Source organism: Anser cygnoides, chromosome 2, assembly GCF_040182565.1.
Source record: "Anser cygnoides isolate HZ-2024a breed goose chromosome 2, Taihu_goose_T2T_genome, whole genome shotgun sequence".
Classification (NCBI taxonomy): domain Eukaryota; kingdom Metazoa; phylum Chordata; class Aves; order Anseriformes; family Anatidae; genus Anser; species Anser cygnoides.
In genome coordinates, this window is record NC_089874.1 from 70628846 (window position 1) to 70649970 (window position 21125).

A 21125-nucleotide genomic window follows, 5' to 3' on the forward strand; every position below is an offset into this window, starting at 1 on the left:
AACATTTGCTTCCTAAAGAGGTGTTTTTGGTTTTCCCTCCAATTTTCAGCTACCTAGCAATTTGTAATGTTATTTCAGAATATCCAGGCCCAAATACTGGCCTCAGGGTACCCTGAAGTAGCAAGGGACTACTTTCAACATAATTCAGGCTAAATCCCATGGATCAGCCCTGAAAGCAGTCAGAGTAATTCCTATATCCTACTCCAGACTATAGCAAAAGAACCAGCATAGGGTGGCAATGTAGAAATTGGTGGTCAGGAAATGAATATTTTCATATGACCTGAAAGCACATAAAAAAAAATGAGGAAAGACCTACTAAGCCTCCAATAGTTTGGTATTTCACTGATGATCCATTATTAGCTTGCTTTGTAAGACTTGCTTTTCAGATGATTTGCTTTGAAAGCTTTTATACAAATGTTCAACTTCAAAACCTCTGAAGAGCATAAAGTAAACTTTTGTCTCCATATAACAACTACAATATAGATATTATAATCTCTTAAAAAATAAAAATGTTCTTGGAGCATTCATGTGGGCCACCTAACTGCTGGAGTAAGTTAAAGGCTTGTAAGGGTGAAGTTAACACCTTTGCCCAGTAAAAACATGCTGCTACAAATCATATGAAACCCAGCCTAACACAAGACAATGAAAACATACTTTAATCTGAAGGCAGAAGGGCATTACCATTTCCTCCTCATATAACCAAAGGGAAATATTTTCAATCAGCCTTGAAAATCAGTACGACTACAAAGATTTAAGTACAGCTGTTATTACAGAACAGCTGCTGTACTGTAAAGCACCTGCTTTACAGGTGCAGGACACAGGACACTGTTTCACACAGTAGCTGATACGCTAAGTGCATTCACCACAACAGAAACTCATTTGGGGACCCAATGATTTATTTCCATCCTTTGCAAAGTAAAGACTTGTCTGAAGCCATAGTACTCGAGAGAGAAGCCATGAAATCAGGTTTTCTAACTGATTTTTTTTTAATAAACTACGGAAGAACAAGATAACATTTCAACTGAAGTCAAGACAGCTGCATGCTTAAAAGCAGATACATACATGTCTCTGGATTTTTGGTGGTTTTTTTTAGAAAAAAGAAAAATGGTCATGTGAAAGCTGGAAATAATGTACAGATTTCTATACATATTTAACTAATAGCAAACTAAAACAAACAGTAACAATTGGAAAAATGTTTTAACAATGATTTCAAATCTAGGAAGCCTTAAAATTTCAGTTCTAGGAACCCTTATGCTGAACAAGTTACATTTTTATACAACATTGAAATAAGATCTATAAATTGAGGCACTAGAAACAAAACTTACACAATAGCTCAAATGCATCTAATGTGCAAACAGAACAATCTACAGGCAATAGTGTGCTAGAAATATAGAACTAAAATGGCTGAGTTAAACTTGCACTTGCTCACATCGACACAGTGATATTAGTGGAAAACTGCTATTTTTTCCAGTTAAGAGTAAAATCAGATTCTGATTGTTGATTCAAAACAGTTCCCTTCCTAGCCTTTTCTCATTGTCCTTGCTTGCCTCTTAAGTATTATTATTATGAAAAACATTGGAGATGTCCCTGTGCCACCCCATTCAGCTGTGGTTATAATGAAATGCAAAGCACATCTCTTTGTGCACTGTTGCATCTATGGTGTTCGATTCACCTATTCCATCCTTCTCCCCTACATGATTGAGCTTCTACAGAGCTGGTAAATCTGTTTAGAATTAGATACTCATGTTCTGAGAGATGTTTACTTTTCACTTTTTGATTTACATTTTCTGTGGGGGACACGGAGCATTAAAGATTAGTAGCCTTCACAAAGTAATTGGAGTGATCACATAGCAAGAACTTCAGACAAAGAAAGAAGCTCACATGGATACGTATGTCGCTTTCTTTAAGCGGAAGAGTATTCAAGATACAGTAAGGTTCACACCCAGATGCTACAGTAACTAGCACCCTCCAAACCCCCCTACAGTAAAGTATACCTTGCTATTTTAATCAGGCACTTAAAAAGAACAAAAAACAAAGAAAAACAAAAGTAGTGACATTTAACATAGGTATTGTGATAGCTATTCTATATGGCCAGAACATCTTGTATGAAGCACTCAAATTAACTGTCCCACAGAACTAAGGGCTACAGGAGGAGTGACTCCCCCACTACACAGCATGTTTAAAAAAATATGAAAAGTTTAGCAAATATTTGGTAGAAGCCACAAGTTCATATTCTTCACTATCTTAATGCAAAACATAATGCAAGGTAGTCCCTTAAGAAAATGGATCCAAAAGTAAATATTCAGTGTGCTTTAATTTACAAGGTAATTTTTTCTACCATAAAAAAATCTCTCCACAGATAATAAGCTCCCTGAGGGAATGCATAAAGTTTTGAGCTCTTTACTGGGGAAAAAATATCATATAAGACAATTTGAAACACTCCAACAATTAACAGTTGCCCTATGTTAATCAATTACACATTTTTGATTAACTTCTTTGAAAAACATGGGTTAAACCAACCAACCACTGGTCCTCTAAAATGGATCTTGATCTCTCTTCTTTTAAAAAGTTTTCTTGAGATCAGAGTAACTGTTCTTTTAAAGTGATAATGAAAATTTTTTAGTCCAATACACTTCAAAAGGTACAGGATTCTACTCACAAGACTTCATCTACCAGTATCAAAATGGTTAGTTATAGACTCAAAAAAAATAGAGGTTCAAGGAGAAGAGATGTAAATTCAGTTGTAAGGCTAAGCATTTGAGACATTATTTTGGCATTACAGCCAAGTGTAAATCAAGGGACAAATGAAAACATCTAAAAACACACAAAATACAATTTAATGGTAAGGAAATGCCAAGTGTTTAAACCATTCTTATGTAATTTATTTTTTACTGATGATTTACAAGGCCTTGATTATTAGACAAAATAGCTTATTTTAATTAAACTCAAAAGATACAAACCAGTAAGAGTACAGAAGGAAATGCTATGTAGTTCCATAGAATATATAACACCCAGTGCAAGCACTGTTCCATTTTTCTCATCTAATCCATTTTTATAGAATTTTTGCGAAGAAAGAAACATTTTGGTCTAGCCAACATGTAGTGTACAATTTCAAACCACTGAATTAGGTTCTAGTTCTGGCATTACTCTACAGTCTGTACTGCTGCCACAGATTTTTGAGTGTTTCATGTAATCAAAAACTGATCTAGATATTTTTGAGCAGTTAACAATGAACAAGAGTTATAGACTGCCTACAGTTCAGTATCGTACATTAACTGAAGCTGAAGTTTTAGTATCCTTATTGCAATTTTCTCCCAAATTTTTAACAAGCAGAGCTTCTATGCAGATCTATTATTGCTGAGGGTAATAAGGCTGTTGAGGAAACGGGTATCCAGGTTGTTGAGGTGTTGGATATGGTGGTTGTCCAGGGTTCTGAAAGACAGGTGATGGCACATATGGCAGATTATACTGGCCATACATGTATGGATTATAGCCTACTGGCATCGGCATCTGGCAATACCTGTGTGAAGAAAAAAAAGCATGCTTTAGTTGCCAAACACTGGTGACACTAGTTTGCAAGTAATTTAACTCATCGGTAAGACAAAAAAAATGCAATCACTGCAAACGTTTTCTTTTCATACTACTCTGTGCAACAGATAGTGTGGCAACTTTTAAGGACCAAAGTATAATGCATGGAACATAAATGGAGACCGAAGGTAGAGCAAAGTAACTTGCCAGAACTAGAAGAACTGATGCAAACTGATTCTCTTATGCTTAACATCATTGTACATATATTAACATTTTCATTGCCTGCTACTGAAAAAGATAGCAGCTGCCTCCAAATCCTTGTCCCGACTCCAAAAAAATGAAAAAGCATCATAAGAAAGTACATTATTCAAATGCAATTTGTTCTGTATACTTCAGCATCTTCAGCGAGATACCAGGATCTAAAAAATGATATGCCAACACTTAGCAGACAAACACCAACTAATTATGCAAGGGATGGCAACAGTCCACAAACCATGGTTAAGGAACTGCAGTCCTATCTCCTCCTTTTGAAAGGGGAAATGGAAAAAAAGGAAAAACCCTGCAACCAAAATGAACCCCCCCACAAATACTGTCAGCAAATGATTCCAACAGGAATTACATAATTAAAACTAAGAAATCACCACACCTCAAGAACACTAAACATATGTTCAATGATAAAAAACGATTTAAATATGTCACAAGTAACAAATAAGTGCTTTTAGATTATGGGATAACACAACAGCATAAGTACTCCAATAGCATACCCTGGGAAACCTGGATAAGTTGGGTAAGGAGGTCCCTGTGCCTGTGATGGTGCAGTGCTTGATGCACCAACTCCCGGAGCAGAAGCAACAGCAGGAGCTGCAGCAGGTCCAGATGGTGCTGATGCAGAAGGAGAACTGCTTGCCACAGAAATCACCGGTGGCGGCGGCCGTGCTGGTGGCTGTGGTTTAGCACCCTAACAAGAGACAGTGAATTAAGTTGGAGCTTCTTTCAGGAAGTCACGGAATTAAAAGCTATGGTTATATGATTCACCTTTTTTTTAAAAAAAAAAAAGAGACATTCTATATTCCCCTTATATAGATAATAATGCATAGCATCTGGAAAGCAATGAACTTTCCATTTCAGATATACAATTATGAAAACCACTAACTCTCCATAAAGTTTTGAGACTTCTCCCTCTATTTCACTTCTACACTTTTCTAAATACACCAATACGTTAAGGAATTATAAACAAGGTATAGATCAGAGTTCCAGCGTACCTGAACCTTCTATTTCCAACCCACCAATTCTGTAGCATTTACTTACCACCATGGTTCTGGGTGCTGGAGTGGGAGTTGATGATGCAGCAGGCTTACTTCCTCCAGCCGGTGTGGTCTGATATGTAGGCAGAGGAATAGAGGGTGCACTGGGCTCCCTAGCAATGCTTTGCTGCAAATCTCTATTAAAAACGGACAAGCAAACATACAGCTTTATTTACAAATTGTTATACACTTCAGCAAACTATATTAAGAAAATGTGACAAACTAAATTTAATATTTAAAGCATAATCAGTGAGCTAGCTCAAACAATTTAGAGTACAAATCACTTTCATTACAGAAAACCCTCCAGCCAATCTTTGATTAAATGTTACATTTATTTTTCTAATAACATCTTTAAGTTCCAGCTCAATACTAGGTATAGATCACTACTCTTGGATATTACTTTGGTAAGATACAAGGAGGCTTTGGTGTCATGTGTTAGCTTCCATTAAATGGTGAACAGATTTTACAGTCAGCTTGTCATGAAAATTCTGAGGAAGCAGTTCTAAGTTACATATTCAGATGGATGGAGTATATTTCTTGATGCAAGAGATTTAAAACTTGAGATTTGACAGATTCCTCCAAAACACTTCAGGAAGCAGTTAAAGTTTCAAAAAACTTCGCATAAAAATATAGTAGACAAGATACATAGCAACATATAACAGCTGGAACTTCATACCTGGTATTCTGAAACGGAAGACAAGGGAGACTGACAAAGGCATACAGTCTAGTTAGCAACAAACTACAGGCTCCTATTATATAGCATGCAAAGGTGAGCTCCAGAGAAGAACAAAACTAGCAACTTTACTGTTAGGAAAAAAGTGAAGAGACAAACAAGAGCTCCAAGAAAACTGTCTTCGCAGTTATCCCTGCTGTATCACTAGGAAAAAGGAATGGTGAGAAAAAGCTGGAAATATTGTCTTCTCTCACTGTTACATACACGTATATCAAACTACTTGTTGCAGACAGTGGAATAACTATTCAATGCTGTTATTATCCTGAAACTATCAAAAACAGTATCTACCGTCTTAGAAAAATAACTAAGAGAAGGAATTAGCAATTTTCTTCTTAAAACTAAGCTGCAAAGATTGGTGGCTTTCAGAATGAAGTCTATTTTGGCCAGCCAGCAACCAAGCACATCAAATGTAGAGCTTAAAACACTATTAAAACCGGTCATCCAGTGGGCAATCATGAAACAAGGTCTCCAGCGCTACATGAGATACCAGTTCACCAAATTCATTTTTGCTATATCAAGACAGAAACCACAGCCAGTATTTTGATTTTAATGGGGCGGAAGGGCAGGTAGGACACAGTGCACAACACATATTTCAGTCACTCAAGAACCATAGGCTGAGCATACTGAGAAATACATTTGGTAGACATACTACAAATATCCCAAATCCGATCATTTCTGCAAACCTTGAGAGTTTCATGTCAGTGAACAGTTAACACGTGAGAAGTAAAAGAGAGTATCATTGCAAGATTCAGCTGAATGTTATATCAACACTAAATCTACATGTTTAACACTGAATTTTAACATATTAGAGACGTGAAATATTCATACCTAAGCCTCAGTTCAGGAGCTTACAGCTTCCAAACTTCATGTATGTAGGAAGGGAGGGGAAAAAAAGAGGCAGAAGGGGTTGTATATGGTTGCAAAGTATTTAAAAACACAATAACCAAGTGATAAAAAGCAAATCCAAGGATGAGGTTAGAAGAGGTAAAATTTGAGGGCTGAGCATTCACAACAAGGTACATGCACAGAACAGCTTCAGTTTCACCAATTGTAATTTTACTAAAAACTAGCCCTTTTTATTAAAGGCTATGTGCTTTGCTGAAGGAAAGCTGAAAATTGGAAAATGCAAGCCTTTTCAGTTATCCGTTCTTCTTACACCAAGTGCATAAAAATTACATTTGAAGCATACTACACTAACTTGATCACATGCAAGGGACAATAGCAACACAACTGTTCCCTTCAGAGGAAGGATAAGAACTACTTCCCTTTCTTCAGTAGCACAGGCAACCCACATAATCCAAATAATAACATAACAGACCAGATCAGACTACAGAGCAGAGACCAGTGTTTTTCCCTCCACCACACTGGGGGACACAGAAGACAATTATATGCTGAAGCACTTAGATAACTTCTCAAACCAAGATGACAGCAAGGGCAAGGTACAGAAATCAAAAGCTCCTCAAACAAAAGAATAAAATAAAATTACCACCAGACGCACACCAAAAAAATGCAGTAGAGTAAAATCATGGTAAGATGAAATGTGTTCATGCTAAACTGTATATGGGAACAGGAGAACAGACTTCTAGGTAGCATTCACTATTTACGTCTATTATTTTTGTAGGTTTTCAAGGGAAGGGAGAGTAGGGTTAACACACAAGGCAAAGAGGAAATAGTCAACACATTCTTCCTTTCTTGTGTCATCAAGTACCATAATAAACTTGTCCAAGGATTACCTTCTGATAAATACTTAATTTCTACAATGCGTAAAGTATTTAAATCTTACTTGAGCAGTTCATCTCTTTCAGTCTTGCGAGCAAAGACAATGTCACTGCATTTGTTTTGGAATTTCAGAAGGATTTCTGTCAGCTCATTGTAAAACTAGTAAAGAAAAAATTAACATGCTCAATCAATACTTTCAGACTCCATGCTAGTGTATTTCTACATACTGACCCAGTTACAGGCATTACATTAATGCATTGCCCAGAACCTGCCATTCCAGTAAAATTTGCTAGTGCCTTTGTATTCTTTTCCGAAGCAGATACTAGTCAGCTCTTGTCCTTACCTCTAATATTGTACAACTGCACATATTTATAAGATTAAAAACTACATACATAGTTCAAGACTGGAAAGTCTATTTAAAAACAGAACAAAACTAGGTCACTTAGTGAGGAACTGTACGGATATTTTTTGATTTTTTTGTAATTGTTTTACTGCCTTCAGTCAGTTCCATGCATTCAATTTTCATTGACATTTCAAAGTTTTGTTTTCTTTTTTTCCTCTAGCAGACTACCAATTCAATAAATCAGTAAAAGCATTTAGTACTGAAGCAATAAGACACATTCCAGAAGCCCAGATCAAAAAAGCAAGTTAAATAAAACCCTCCTCATCTTTCCTCATGTATGCAGTAGCAGTATATAAAACACAGATTTGATAAACTGATTAATTATTATGAGAGAACAAATGAAAGAATTCTTCAGATAATATGGCTTTTCTGGGTACTTCAGCATTAGTTACTCAGCTGTAATCAATACCTGTTCCAATTTTAATATAAATCAACACTCAGAAAAGCTTGATTTTCAGAGAGGAACAAAGTGTTTCACAGCTGTCAAAACAATCAAAATTCAAGCAACTCACTGTCCTCACTTCAGCAGTACAATCTTCAAAAACGTACCTCCTATCTAGCATTGACTATGATGTTTATTATGACTTTAGATTCACATCTCACTGTGTAAATAAAACATTCTTCCAATTCTTTAAGAATTACTGTACCTTTGTGCCTTCTTTTAAATTGGCTACAAGTTCCACAAATTTGTCATTTGCCACAGCTAAGTTCTTCAAAACTTCTTCTCTTAAATTAGATTCATTGTTTGACTGTTTCATCTTTGAAAAATCTTGATGCGCATTCTTAAAAGGAAGAAGGGAAAAATGAGCAGTGATAATAATGCAGCCTGGTTCCATGTAAGATTCTGTATCTCCTGTTCTTAATTTTACTCATGGCTTCTACCCCCCTTTTCCCAATGCCTACCTTTATCACCTTCCAGCCACACACTGTACTTCCTGATACTTGTTAACTGCCAAGTGCAGTGGCTATTTCAGAATTAAACGTGTATTAATTGACAGGCAGGAGGTATCAACTAATTATCTGTTCTCTTTTGTTGACCTCCAGCTAATTCTTCAGTTCTACTGTAGAGATTCCTTCAGAGAATATACTAATTAGGCTCTCTGCTGCACTATACTCCACTGATATTCATAAAATCATCTCAAAAGTTACAATCTTTTTTAGAAGCTCTACCTCAAATTTGGTTGATATAGGCAAGCTATTAAGAGGACAGAGAAGCAGAAAACTGACAAGAGGCTCACTTGCATCTCATTTCTTTAGGAAAAAACTTAAAAGACTATTTCAGCTGCCAGAAGCAGCAATCAAACTTGTATTCCAGGACACACAAACATCAAAGTAATATCCATCAAGATTTTAGAAGTATCTATGTTAAGAAACGTGTGAATATAAGATCCCTGATAGAAGCAGTGTCCATATTGTCATCTAGAAACAACAACTCTTCAGAAAGGGAAAAATTAAGTGCAAGTTGTAGTCAGAAGTCACAAGTAACCTTGCACACAAATAGGCCCCCTCATCACTCAAACAATTATTCTTATTTGTCTAAGCACTAGGACCTACTCTTTTGCCAGACATTTCGGGTACCTGTCCCTAGTGTTACTGACAAATTAAGACTGAGATAAGTCACAGTTTAAGAAATTTTCAATAATTTTTACTTTGAGCATTACAGATGCTGGAAGTCAAGCACACTGTAAATAACAATAAGAAATAAACCAAAATGTTCTTCAGAGACAGTAAATGTCTAACAGACAAAGACAGGTCGCTTGTTATCCCACAAATAACTATCAAGATGGGATGACAGGAGGAGGAAAAAAAGATTAAACCAAACCAAACCTTCTTATGCACAGTTAAGTTTCTTCAAGGGCAAAACCATCTGCAGAATTGGGCCAAGAGAACTGACACTGTAGCTCTGGCAGAGTCTGCTAGAAATCTGCATTTCTTTCCAGTGAATACTAAACCAAAACCCTCTATTTTTCCGTGATCAGAAGAATAAAGGAGTATCAATTGTTCTATGACAGTCATAAGCAAAATGGAATAGAAAGCATATCTACAGAAAAAAAAGCTGTAGACTTCTACTGCACTGGAAATGCTGAGGAATTGCTGATAGTTAGTTTGAGAGCAAAGACAACATACAGACGGGTTGTTGTACCTGAATGTTTTTGAGAAGTTCTTCCTGCTTTTTCAAGGACTCCTGCACTTTCTGTGTGTAACTTCCATAAATTCTGTCCAACTCAGTCACAGAGATAGCCTCCTCATTTATAGCACCGTCTTGTGCAAGTGCAGCCAGGAATTTGCTCGTCATGTCAAAATTTACAGTTTTCATGTCATCTTCCAGTTGTTCTCTCTCCTTTTTAACTTCATCCAAACCAGCCAGCAAAGTTCTTAAGACATTAACAACCTAGGTAATAAAATTGTCAAGTTAATGAGTTCTGAAGAATTACTGCAAAAGTAAAAAATCCATTATTAGTTTCTATCTTGCACTCCTCACAGATACTAGCAATAATACTGCATGCACTTCTGTTTACAAATGTTATTTAAGATGACATATTTTAAGGATTCATGACTAAAGACAAAATGCAAAGTAGCAAAGACCTTCAAGCTTTCCTCAAGCTATATTCTCCTCTACAATATCTGCTTCCACTAATAACACTGAATTACTACAAACACAATGTTGTTGTTTTTTGTTTTTGTTTTTCCAAAAAGAGATCAGGCATCTCATAATACTGTAAACATGGAAATCAAATACATTTACTTCAAACCAATTCCCATGAGAAAAGTTACAATATGAGCCAGGACTTCCTCAGAAAGCAAATTGGTGTAATTGCCTAATATTTTAAAATCCTGGAAAACATTTATTTTTATTTTTTTAAATCTAATTGCCCCAAGAGCCTGAGCACTACTTTCTACCACCCTATACAAAGTATTAATCAAATACTGCTCCTTTTACAGCTGTTTGTTACCCAGTCTTGCTGTACTTAGCAACTGAACTTGCTTACATTAAGCATAACAAAATATACTCTAGCAGACTTTAAGCAGAACAAGCAAGCAAGTTTTTTGGAAGTTCTAGTCACCCCCCTGCATCAATTGGGATAGAAACAATAGCAGTTAAGAATCAGCCTCCACATCGGTCAACTTGAGTCTACTTTGTTAGATGAGTAGCCCTTCTATCCAAAACGGAGAATAATTTCCATGCTTTACCTCACTTCCTTGTAATGTTTTTGCTGGGTTAGCAGAAGGAATAGCTGCATTGAGCTCTGCCTCTGGCTTACACAGAAGTGCAATTGTATCCCGGTGGGACTGATAGCATTCTCTAACTTGCCCATCTGCTTGCACAGCTTTATTCAAGATACAATGGAAATTGGCTCCCTCTGGTGGTGGGAAGAGAAAATAGGCGTTAACATTTCAAAACCCGTCTCCCACCAGACCCGTTTTCAATGTTCTTCAGCAAGTCTTCATACATTTTTATGGACCAGCACATTAAATGTTTGTGTTAAGTCTTAACACCATAAGTTTCCTATACAAGCAGTGCTTAAGCAAAGCATCTCTATTATCCAGAGAGGAATATGACAGCATATTAATACACACTACTTTGAGCCACTCAGATTTTAAAGCCTGTGCCTTCACTTTACTAAGGCACTGGTACCAGTCCCTCGCTAGCTTCAAAACTAAAAAAACTAAAAAAAATAAAAAATATTAAGTACACAGAAGGCCTGATATTGTGATGATCGTGAGTAATTTAACTAACCGTTGGAAAAAAGAAAAATCAATGACAAAAGAACACCTTAGGAAATACAAAAAAAAGATGTTAACTCACAAAGACACACTAAACTAAAAGACCCACATAAGTGGTAATTGAAACCAAGTTCTTAGGAGGGCAGCTATCTTTCATTATATACCATCTCTGAAACTTTAGCATTCACACGCGCTCCATGGGTGCAAAAGCAGGAAACTCTCCACTACTGTAACAACCCTCAACTCCGAGTAATAGCACAGATAGCAACAAAGATGTTTTACCACACCCTCTCCTAAACTGTGATTTGTATCTTTAAAGACAGCATCACAACACTGAACGCTACTTCAATTTACACAATGAACATTTTTAGAACATTCCTAAGATCCAAGCCAAGAAATATTAACTTTACCTGCCCTTAAAGGCTTATAGAGTTCAATGGATGGCGTTCGCTGCCAGCGTTCTTTGAATTTTGTTCGGAGTTCATTGTCTGTAGTTTCTTCTTCATCTAACAACCGTAGGGACTGCAAGAGTTAAAAGTGTTACATGCATTATAACCCCTTGTAAACATGAAATAGCTAGTATAGAAAATACCACCAACACAAATATCTTGTATAAATTTAATTCGGCAAATAAAAGATATAGAAGACAAATGATTAAAATCTGTACGGCATGTTTCCCTGCCTCCCCCAACTTAATCTTAAAAAAGAAAATACTCATAAGTGAACATTCATACATGACAGCCTGGTTTTGGCATGTGTGGACTAAACACTTAAACAGCATGTTTTTATTACAAGCACTGCGGTTTTAAAACGCTATTAAAGTCTCAAGCGTTTTGTATAACCGTGCACCTTTTCTATTGCCACTTAGAGAAAACAAGTTGAGTGGTAGTGTGTTTTTTTTTTCCCCAAAGAATGTCTTGAGTGTTAGCAGTTGCTGAGCTTACTTCATCTAAGATTTCTTTGTTCCTTTGTAGCAGCTCAGGCAAATCTTTGATCAGCTGATCAACAGTCTGAATTCCTCCCTGTTCAATCACAGACTTGGACTTGTTCAAAATGGACTGAGGAACAGTATCACCAGAAACATCTTCAATAGCAGCCGGAAGATTGAGGGAAGCCAACACACTGAAAAAGTCAACATGTTATACAGCAACTTGTGTGATGTGTTAGATACCTGTAATATACCCTGTAATAACATTGCTATCCAAATAAATGATCACACAGTCCATTATCAGAATGGACGCATTGTACAACATACACTTGGACAGAAAGGTCAAACTGAATACTTTAAACTTATTCCTAGAGTACACCTCTCCAAAAGCAAGTTTCAAAGCTCTTAAAAGCTAAACAAATCCTAGTCTTCTAGCTTCCACAAAAGTGGCAAACATTTTCAGTAACAACTATCTGGTAAATAAATAACCAACTGCCTTGAGTTACGTTCCTATCTTTCAGGTTGATAAGATTTTATTATTATTAAAGAACAAAATCTTGGGGGAAGAATACCATGTAGTGTAGTGGATCACTGGCTCAATCAAGCTGACCACTGAAACATGAAAATCCCTGTAGATTAATGGTAGTGGAACTCTTTCTGAGCAAATGTCAGATCCCTAAAAACTGACGAAAGGCTGAAGAAAATGGAATACTGTTTGTTCTTTAGATGCATTCAAGTAGTTCTAAATACCACTATAGACCTCAAATTTGCCAGCCTACTACACAGGAATAAAAAACTTTACTGTAATCTGGATGCTGACAGGCTGCAAGGGAACTAGTATTGAGAGGCTGTTCCATAACTCATCTTGATAAAGTTAACTAGAAGCCATACTTACCCATTTGCCAAAGTTGTGGCTTCTCTCATCTGGGCTATTAGCCTGTTTACTAGATCTGCCTTTCTCTGGTTATAGACACTCACAGATTGCTGAACTTGCAATGGAACCATCTTCTCAAACAGGTCTACAAGGGAAGGAGCATAAATTACTGCAATTGCACTGTGAAAGTAAAAGGATACAAACATCTTCATGGCTCTTTAGTACAGGTTGCAATACAGAGACCGATCTACACAGTGTAAGATACTTCTCCTCTGCTCCCCAGGATGTGTTAAAAATAAATCTATTTCTACAGTTCTCTAGCTTAATATAGTGAATATTTCTACAGGTCTTTACCTAATATATTTAGATTTCTATCTAAGGCAGAAATTGAGTTGAAGTAATTTAAAAGCATTACATTGAGAACATCTGTATGACTACAAGTCATATCTTCCTTAAGGCTCTTTTTAAAAGGAAGAAAAGGAGAAAGACAAGAGCAGATCATTTTTCAGAACTTTCCTGTTCAGACAACGAACTGATATTTTGGAGCTTTACGAAGGCCAGCAACTAGATTAGTGAAGATTATATGATATGATACTTACCCCTACATTAGTGTTCTTTCTGAAGTTAAAAAGATTGGTTTAATATAGAAGAACAGCAGCTGAGAAAAATCTGAGAATATCTTAAAAGTAACATTGCAGATAATGACCTGTGGTTTAATCTCCTAGTATATTGGTCATCAAGCAGTAAAAGAACAAATTAGAAAAAAAAGACACTTTCAAAACTGTGGTAAACTTCATAGATTCAGAAGTAAACATTTGCATTTTCATGGCACAGAGGAGCATTGGTGACCATGTGCGTTTCACAAGATAGCAATTACGCCAAGCTTCACACACTTTGCTTACCCATGAATTTCTGACTGAGGGGAACAACAACTGGAGTAGACTTCACAAGGCTAGCTTTTCCAATGGGCTCCAAGTCTTTCAGGTCAGGAACACGGTCATGATAAATGAAGTCATTGTCTTTTTTGGCAGCTGTAAGTGCACGGTTGATTTTGTCAACCAAATCTTTAACATTTATGTATTCATCATAACGAGATGCCACTGTTTTAACCAAGTCTGCTGCATGCTAGAAAATAAAAAACACAGTTAAAATTAAAACAGTGTTTTCTCTCTCTCTCCATTATATTTATTTAGGAAAACAGAGGAGTATCCCAGTTAGCCAAGTGACTTTACTTCCAAAGCATTTGGTTGATATTCTTCTTTTCCATAAATGATGGGGAAGATATTTTTTTGGGTATCAAAATTGAAAAAATAATTTACTAATTATAATAGTTTCGTGGAAAAAAAGACAGTGGGCAAGGGCAAGTTAATATCCCACAACAGTTTCACTATGTGTCCCCAAAACAAAAAAGAAGCAAACATGGGTTAGAGGCAGTAACACCACGAAAACCCATTCTCAAAAAAAGTCACGTCATTTTCATGTTAATTTATGAAACCAACAGCTCGTTTTTGCAGATAAGGTTCAAATCTTGCTCGCTTGCTCACATGCATAGAAGACACAAGAACAGAGTCCTGGTTTTCACACCTGCTACCAACACCTAATCTCAAACTCAAAAGCTGCAGAAGTGTTGTTGAAATCCTACTGCACATTAAAATAAAATACAAGGTCCGATGTTTCTTCACTCCCATTTGCTGCATCTACATACAACTCTGATGTATCTGGCTTTCCTACACCCAATTTATTTTCAGAGTGATGCAGGACAACACACCATCTTTAGATTGTATCTGTTTCATCCTAATCACATTTGTGTTCCAAATACATAAAAACAAAACATGTAAGAGGCAATTTTAGTCAAAATTTATGTAAACTCACACCAGTTCAAGAACTCAAGGTTCTGAGGATTGAGAAGTGGAACCTAAGAGATATTAGAAATATATTTGAAGTTCGCTGACATTTTTTCTATTTTCCATTGTGCCAAAAAGCACTCTAACAGCAGTTCTTTTCTCCCTCCTTCCCCCCTCAATACTATAAGTCTAATTAGCATTTGCAAGAAACAGGGCAACAGGAGAACATACAGGAGTGTCATATATACTTTAATTTGGAAGCCTACAACAACTGTTCTTACCCCACCCCGTACCTAACCCATCTTTGATCTAGTTGGATCTAGGAAAATAAAAAAAGTATTACTTTATTTCACCTGAATTTCTCAGAGCAGCTCATCAGGAAGGATACTAGATCTCTCGTATACTTTAATTATGGAAGCAGCACTGTGATAACTACGGAGAACAGGATTTAAGCTTTACTTTACTAAATGTATTCAAATAAAAAGAGAGGACTAACTTCTGACTACACGCCATTCATGACAGTGCTAAAATAGGTAATAATGACATATTTCTCTTCAGAATTTACTAAAAAAATCTTAACTACTCAGCATGAAGGGATACTTCCTATAACAGAGCATTATGTGGGCTGAACATAAAAAGGCATTAATAGTCCATTACAGTGATATCCTAGAGAAAAAGCTCTGCCAGACAGATTTCAAACTCGAGAGTAAACAACAGGTATATATCTTCATCCATTACCCAGTAACAGTCATAGTATTCGCTATTAGAAGTTCATATAGGCACTTAATTGTTACACGAACATTAAAAAAAAAATCAAGCTCCAGAAGCAAGCAATAAATGCCTAACAGTAACTTTTAAAATGTCAACGTGATAATCCTACATCTCAAAACTTCCCTTGTGCTTTTCAAAAATAATGAAGATTTAAATTGGGGTTACAGGAAAGGATTTAAGTACAGAATAAGAAAATTTTCATTTATTTTAATAAAATTACTTAGGAACATTTATTAGCAAATCTGTCATGTTAACTATTCTGAGATAAGCGTACATAAATACAAAAACGCAGACTTAATGTGTCAAGCAGTATCAAACTGTCCAAAAATCATTAAAGTGCAGAGATATTTATCTTGGCAGCTGCTAGTAATTTGATTCACTTGATAAACATGACTTAATTTTTTCTTCCAAAAAATGCGAGAAAACAAGTATACATTTTACACACCTGTAGCCTCCCAATCTCTTCACCAAATTTCTTCTGCTGTTTCGCCAGGATAGATTGATGGTATTCTGCATTGGCCTGCATAAGGCAGTGCTTTGCAGCCAGAACAGGAAACACCTCCTGGAAATAAAAATACTGACCAGGGGAAAGTCCAACCACATAAACCACCACAGACAACATGGGATGCAGGAAGAAAAAGGAAGAAAAGGAAATTAGAATCACCCAATTAATGGTTTAGATAGGTTAAAATATTAGAGGTAAATGTCAGAGAACATGCGACTTAGCATGGATTGAATCCAGATTTTTTTTTAAAAAATCCATTGCTGCAAAATTCTTAATGGCTATTATATTAGATGAACTACAATTTAAATTCAAGCCATGGAGTCACAACATTTACTCCAAAGATTAGAAACGCATGCACATGTTAGAAAGGATAGTTACCAGAACATACCCAAACACCCCCAAGACAAAGCCAAGACAGTGTTCTTAAAAGAAGGGAGAAAGGGGAGGGAAGAAAACAGGTATTTTTTATTTAATGAAGCGATTACACTTATAACAGCAGAAGGCCATCAAGAAAGTAACTCCAGAATCACGAAAACAAATAACAAATAAAAGGACCAAAAACATTGAGATGTAAGCCATTAAAAAGTCACTTTTAGACTTCTATATAAATGCACTTATCTTCACAGAAGTACCAACCAAGACATGAAGAAAACATAATACTGCACCCCACGGCATTAGACATGGTCTTTGATCAAGGATTTGGCCTTACTGTTTTATTTCTTAAATCAAGGAGCACTGGAAAAGCAGAGTGATGTTTTAAAGAACTCAGGACATAAAAACTTCTTCTTCACATTTGTGCAACCTCGCTGCCCCCACCAGAAATGAAAAGAGGACTAATTTTAAAGAGAAGCAGCTAGGGAGACTGGTTGCAACTGGAGTCTGACACATCAAGTCACCTTCTATTTCACACTCCTAACTAAACAGGTAAGGGCTCTCAGAGCTGATGTTAACATAATAAGGTTTGCTGTTTCTGTGAGTTATTTCAAATAATCAATTGACAAATTACTGTACAACTGGAACAGGCAGCAAATCTATTGTTTAGAGAGATTCACAAGCACAAAAGACAAAGCAATAACTTCATTCAATCTCATCACCCCTCAGAATTCAATTACAACCACAGTACCTAAGCAAGAAATTGGCCCAATCTGTAAAACGCCAGTGAATGTACAAGAGGAAATACATGCACACACAAAAGAACCCGAAGTTGCAGCCCGATAAAATATCTATTTAAAGTTAAGTTAGGCTTTATTTTTTTCCCAAAATATATGTTAAAAAAAATCACTGACTGGCCAACAGCAAAGGCATTTCTGTGGGAATTATTGCTTAAAAATAAAAATGCGTACTTTTACTTTAGTACAGTAGCACTTACAGTTTATATGGCTATCAAGATTCTATTCTACAGTACAAGAAAAAAATGACCTGATTTTTTTTCCAGAGAAAATAATTGCCAAAATATTTACTAAAGAGACTTATCCGGCTAAGAACATATATCAACTTGAAGGACCAGACCTTGACATTTTTCATTTATCCCTAGTCAAAATATTTCCACTAAGTTTTCTAGTAGGGAAGGCATTATTTTTTTGCTTTGTTTTAGTAAATCTAGTATATTCCACATTTGTAACAAGACCAACCACTAAAAGCTGGAATAGTTATTTTAGAGTTCTGAAACTATCAATGAACAAGAAATAATTGAACATCAGCAGTGTGGGATGCTTCCCACAGATATTCAACCAAAAAGCACTGTGTAAACCAATCTCCTACTTTGCTTGATATAACTGTCAATAGTCAGTATCAAAAAATAAGTACATTTTATCCAAGTTTAAAGTAACTCACTGCACAAAAGAATTTCTACTGTCTTATGATTTGAATACCATGCGTAAAGCCTTCTTCATTTGCTCATTCTTAAAGTACCGGTTATTTAGTATATACTCAAAGTATGGAAAAAAAATCTTCCTGTATCCGCCAAAATCAAAGCCACTCACAGTCAAGCCTAAACAGAGATAACTTACAAATATCAAAATTGTTTTGGGGTGGAAGAAGAGGAGATGGTAGGGAAGCAGACAGAGGACACACTTTCAGCCATATTTTACATTAACAGATAGGTGATCAATGATACCATATTCATCCTGTCACCAAAGACAACAAATTTCAAATGAAAACTTGGACACTAGAAGCTGATTAAACCCCATTAGGAAGTGTTAGTTTGAAAAACAGATTTAGTGTATTAAGAAGGCATCCCTAAACATATCAAATATCCCAAGATCCCTTTAAGCAAATGTGTCACAAGTAAACACATCACTTTTTTTTTAGTTGCTTAAGAAAGTGTATTTTTCCTCCTAGATTCTTCACTGTTTTTTAAGGTACAGGTTCAAATACAACATAAATGTAGCAACGACGGTCAACTTTTCTCGAGGATAACATTTTACGTGTTCTTCATCAAGCATGTTGTGAACAACAGCAGATCCCATGTTATTTCTATGAGGGTTACTAACCTTGGGCAGAGTATCTTTATATTGACATTGTTTGTAAGCATCGCCATAATAATCTGCAGCTTGATTAGCTAGTTTAGCTATGATACCGTCTTTCATTTTATCTGGGGTTGGAGAAGAAAAAACAAAGAACGATTACGATTATCATCAGTTTTTGAAGATGACATAATTTACCTGTTTATTTTTAAGCAGCAACTGTATTGCAAGGGTATAATTTTACAAGGGTGGGATCCCGTTCTTCTCTCAATATCCAGCTGCAGCTTCCAGATTTTTTCACTTCAGTCATGAAGCTGCAAGTTCAATCAGTCCTAAGAGAAATCTTTCAGTAGCTGCTAGCATTTATGCAGGATTAAGAGTGATGCCTCACCTTGTACCAAGGGCAGGCTGCCAGTAACATGCACAGTTCCATTCTGGCTTTGGCAGCTCCTTCTCAGACCTTTCCTTGTGCCAGCACATGCCTTTGTGCGGTCACTCACAAAGAATTTAGCCAAAATATAGCCAGCAAAAATATATTCAATTTTCAGCAGGATCTGTTCCCTAATCAAACTCAATATCAAGACTCAAAAACTTGAAATGCGGCAGAAGAGAAGAGACCGGTCCTTTCCATAGCAGCCCATACTGAGGTCAACTTACAGCAAATATAGAAAGCATTCTTAAACATCAGTAACCACAGTTCCTCCAACTGGCGCCCACTGCTTCACAGTAGAGCCACATCCTCAGCAGCATTCCCTGCCTCTTGTTCTCACCCTGTTCCTAAAACTAGAACTGTTAAAATGGGAACACACTATCTATTTTCATCTCCTTTCATAATGGCCTCTGGCCTACACTAGCAATTCAGCCTCCACAGACAAGGCAGGCAATCAATGCAAGTGTTGGCCATCTAAATAGCTGCTCTTACAAACAAGCATTCACTGATTCAGGTGATTTTTATATACTGCCAGACTGATAGGCATTAGTAGGATGTATGGGAGGGGGGATTAAGAAGCCTGAAGGGCATACTTACTCACTAAAATCAAATCCCAAGTGGGCTGCTCATTCCAGCCCACGCACACATCTACAACACTGCAGATATGAGCTATGATGTATCTATGTTCTATGACAGAAATGTACTTAAGATATGCCAAACAGATCTTTTCACCGTGGAACACGATTCAGACATATGGAGAGAAAGGAATTGGCAACTAACTTTTTTGTTAAAGTGTTTCTCTCCAGTACACTAAATATTTAATAAAAACAAAACACCTAAATAGAACATCCTTGTAGCCCCATCTAGTGTGTGTGTGTGCTAGTTACATATTCTTTCACAGAGCCTCAGCTTAAACAGAAAAAAATATTAGTACATTAGCCACATTAACAACAGAAACATTAGAGATTCATTTGTCCATGTAAACAGTTTGGAATAGATCCTTCACCATTAGAGGCTTTTGTTTTCACTCACATATCCTTAAAATATCAAAGCTGCTATGCAAGCCTAGAGATGGAAGAGCAAACATTCAGACTTCAAGACACTTAAAACATTAAGTTCTTCAGAAACTCTGGAACTAATCTGTAGTTCTGCAATGAAGTTTGACTTTGCAGACCAATTTGTTTTTTGTCAAACAATTTTGCTTTCAATTTGTGAATAAACTCAGTTCCATCAGAACCAACAAGATCAGCTGGGTAAGGCTGCTAAACAGACTGTCTCATGCTAGACAAAAAACAAAAATTGCATGTAATGCAAATCATCAGTGCAGCAAGAAACTGAATTTGAGTTTTGAGACCAAGTTGTGGACTTATGTAAAAGCAATGTCCAAATATCCAGAGACCAAAATACTGCTAAACAGCCTAACAAAGAACATAATCATGGTTTATCATTTAGTTGAAGGACATTCATTTCTGGTTAAGATTCTTTTAAGATTAAGGCAGTATGGCTATGAGGCTTTTGAGAAATCTTCCCTGTGAAGAAGCATACAAGATAAGAAACATCGCCTTCCTCCACTGTACTGCAAACAATAGGGTGGAGAGCAGGGGTAGGGGGTGTGAGCATCACATCTGACCTTTAGGTCCTTAGTTTTACTTTTGGATACCTTTAAGTTCTAGATGTACAGCTTGTTGCAAGAGAGAGGAGCAGAAAAGCAAGAAAATCTAGTACTGAAGATGGTCCTGTTCCACAGGAAAGTTCCTGGAAGCATATGTTCTTCAATAACTGCATGAAAATATGCTGCTGCTGAATGAGTATTTCATGATCAGCCTTTAACGGTTAGGGACATAATTTTTGTTCTGCCTTCAGAATTTCACTTTCAGAGACAAACTGGGCATTCT

General features: G+C 36.4%; 1 protein-coding gene across 2 annotated transcripts in view; it reads right to left on the reverse strand.

Moving 5' to 3' along the window:
- Window positions 1-962: 962 nt before the first annotated feature.
- PDCD6IP (programmed cell death 6 interacting protein) overlaps window positions 963-21125 on the reverse strand; it is a 31166-nt gene continuing 11003 nt past the window's right edge. The window contains exons 6-18 of one of the 2 annotated variants that reach the window (XM_013190366.3): window positions 18828-18928; window positions 16276-16392; window positions 14118-14340; window positions 13237-13360; window positions 12358-12535; window positions 11824-11935; window positions 10880-11049; window positions 9831-10079; window positions 8335-8469; window positions 7349-7443; window positions 4837-4969; window positions 4293-4486; window positions 963-3520 (exon numbers count right to left, since the gene is read on the reverse strand). In XM_013190366.3, the coding sequence (XP_013045820.2) occupies window positions 3352-3520; window positions 4293-4486; window positions 4837-4969; window positions 7349-7443; window positions 8335-8469; window positions 9831-10079; window positions 10880-11049; window positions 11824-11935; window positions 12358-12535; window positions 13237-13360; window positions 14118-14340; window positions 16276-16392; window positions 18828-18928 (2000 nt within the window). In that variant the 3' untranslated portion in view covers window positions 963-3351. Of the gene's footprint in view, window positions 3521-4292; window positions 4487-4836; window positions 4970-7348; window positions 7444-8334; window positions 8470-9830; window positions 10080-10879; window positions 11050-11823; window positions 11936-12357; window positions 12536-13236; window positions 13361-14117; window positions 14341-16275; window positions 16408-18827; window positions 18929-21125 lie in introns of both variants that reach the window. The other variant, XM_048052176.2, reaches the window with a different exon arrangement.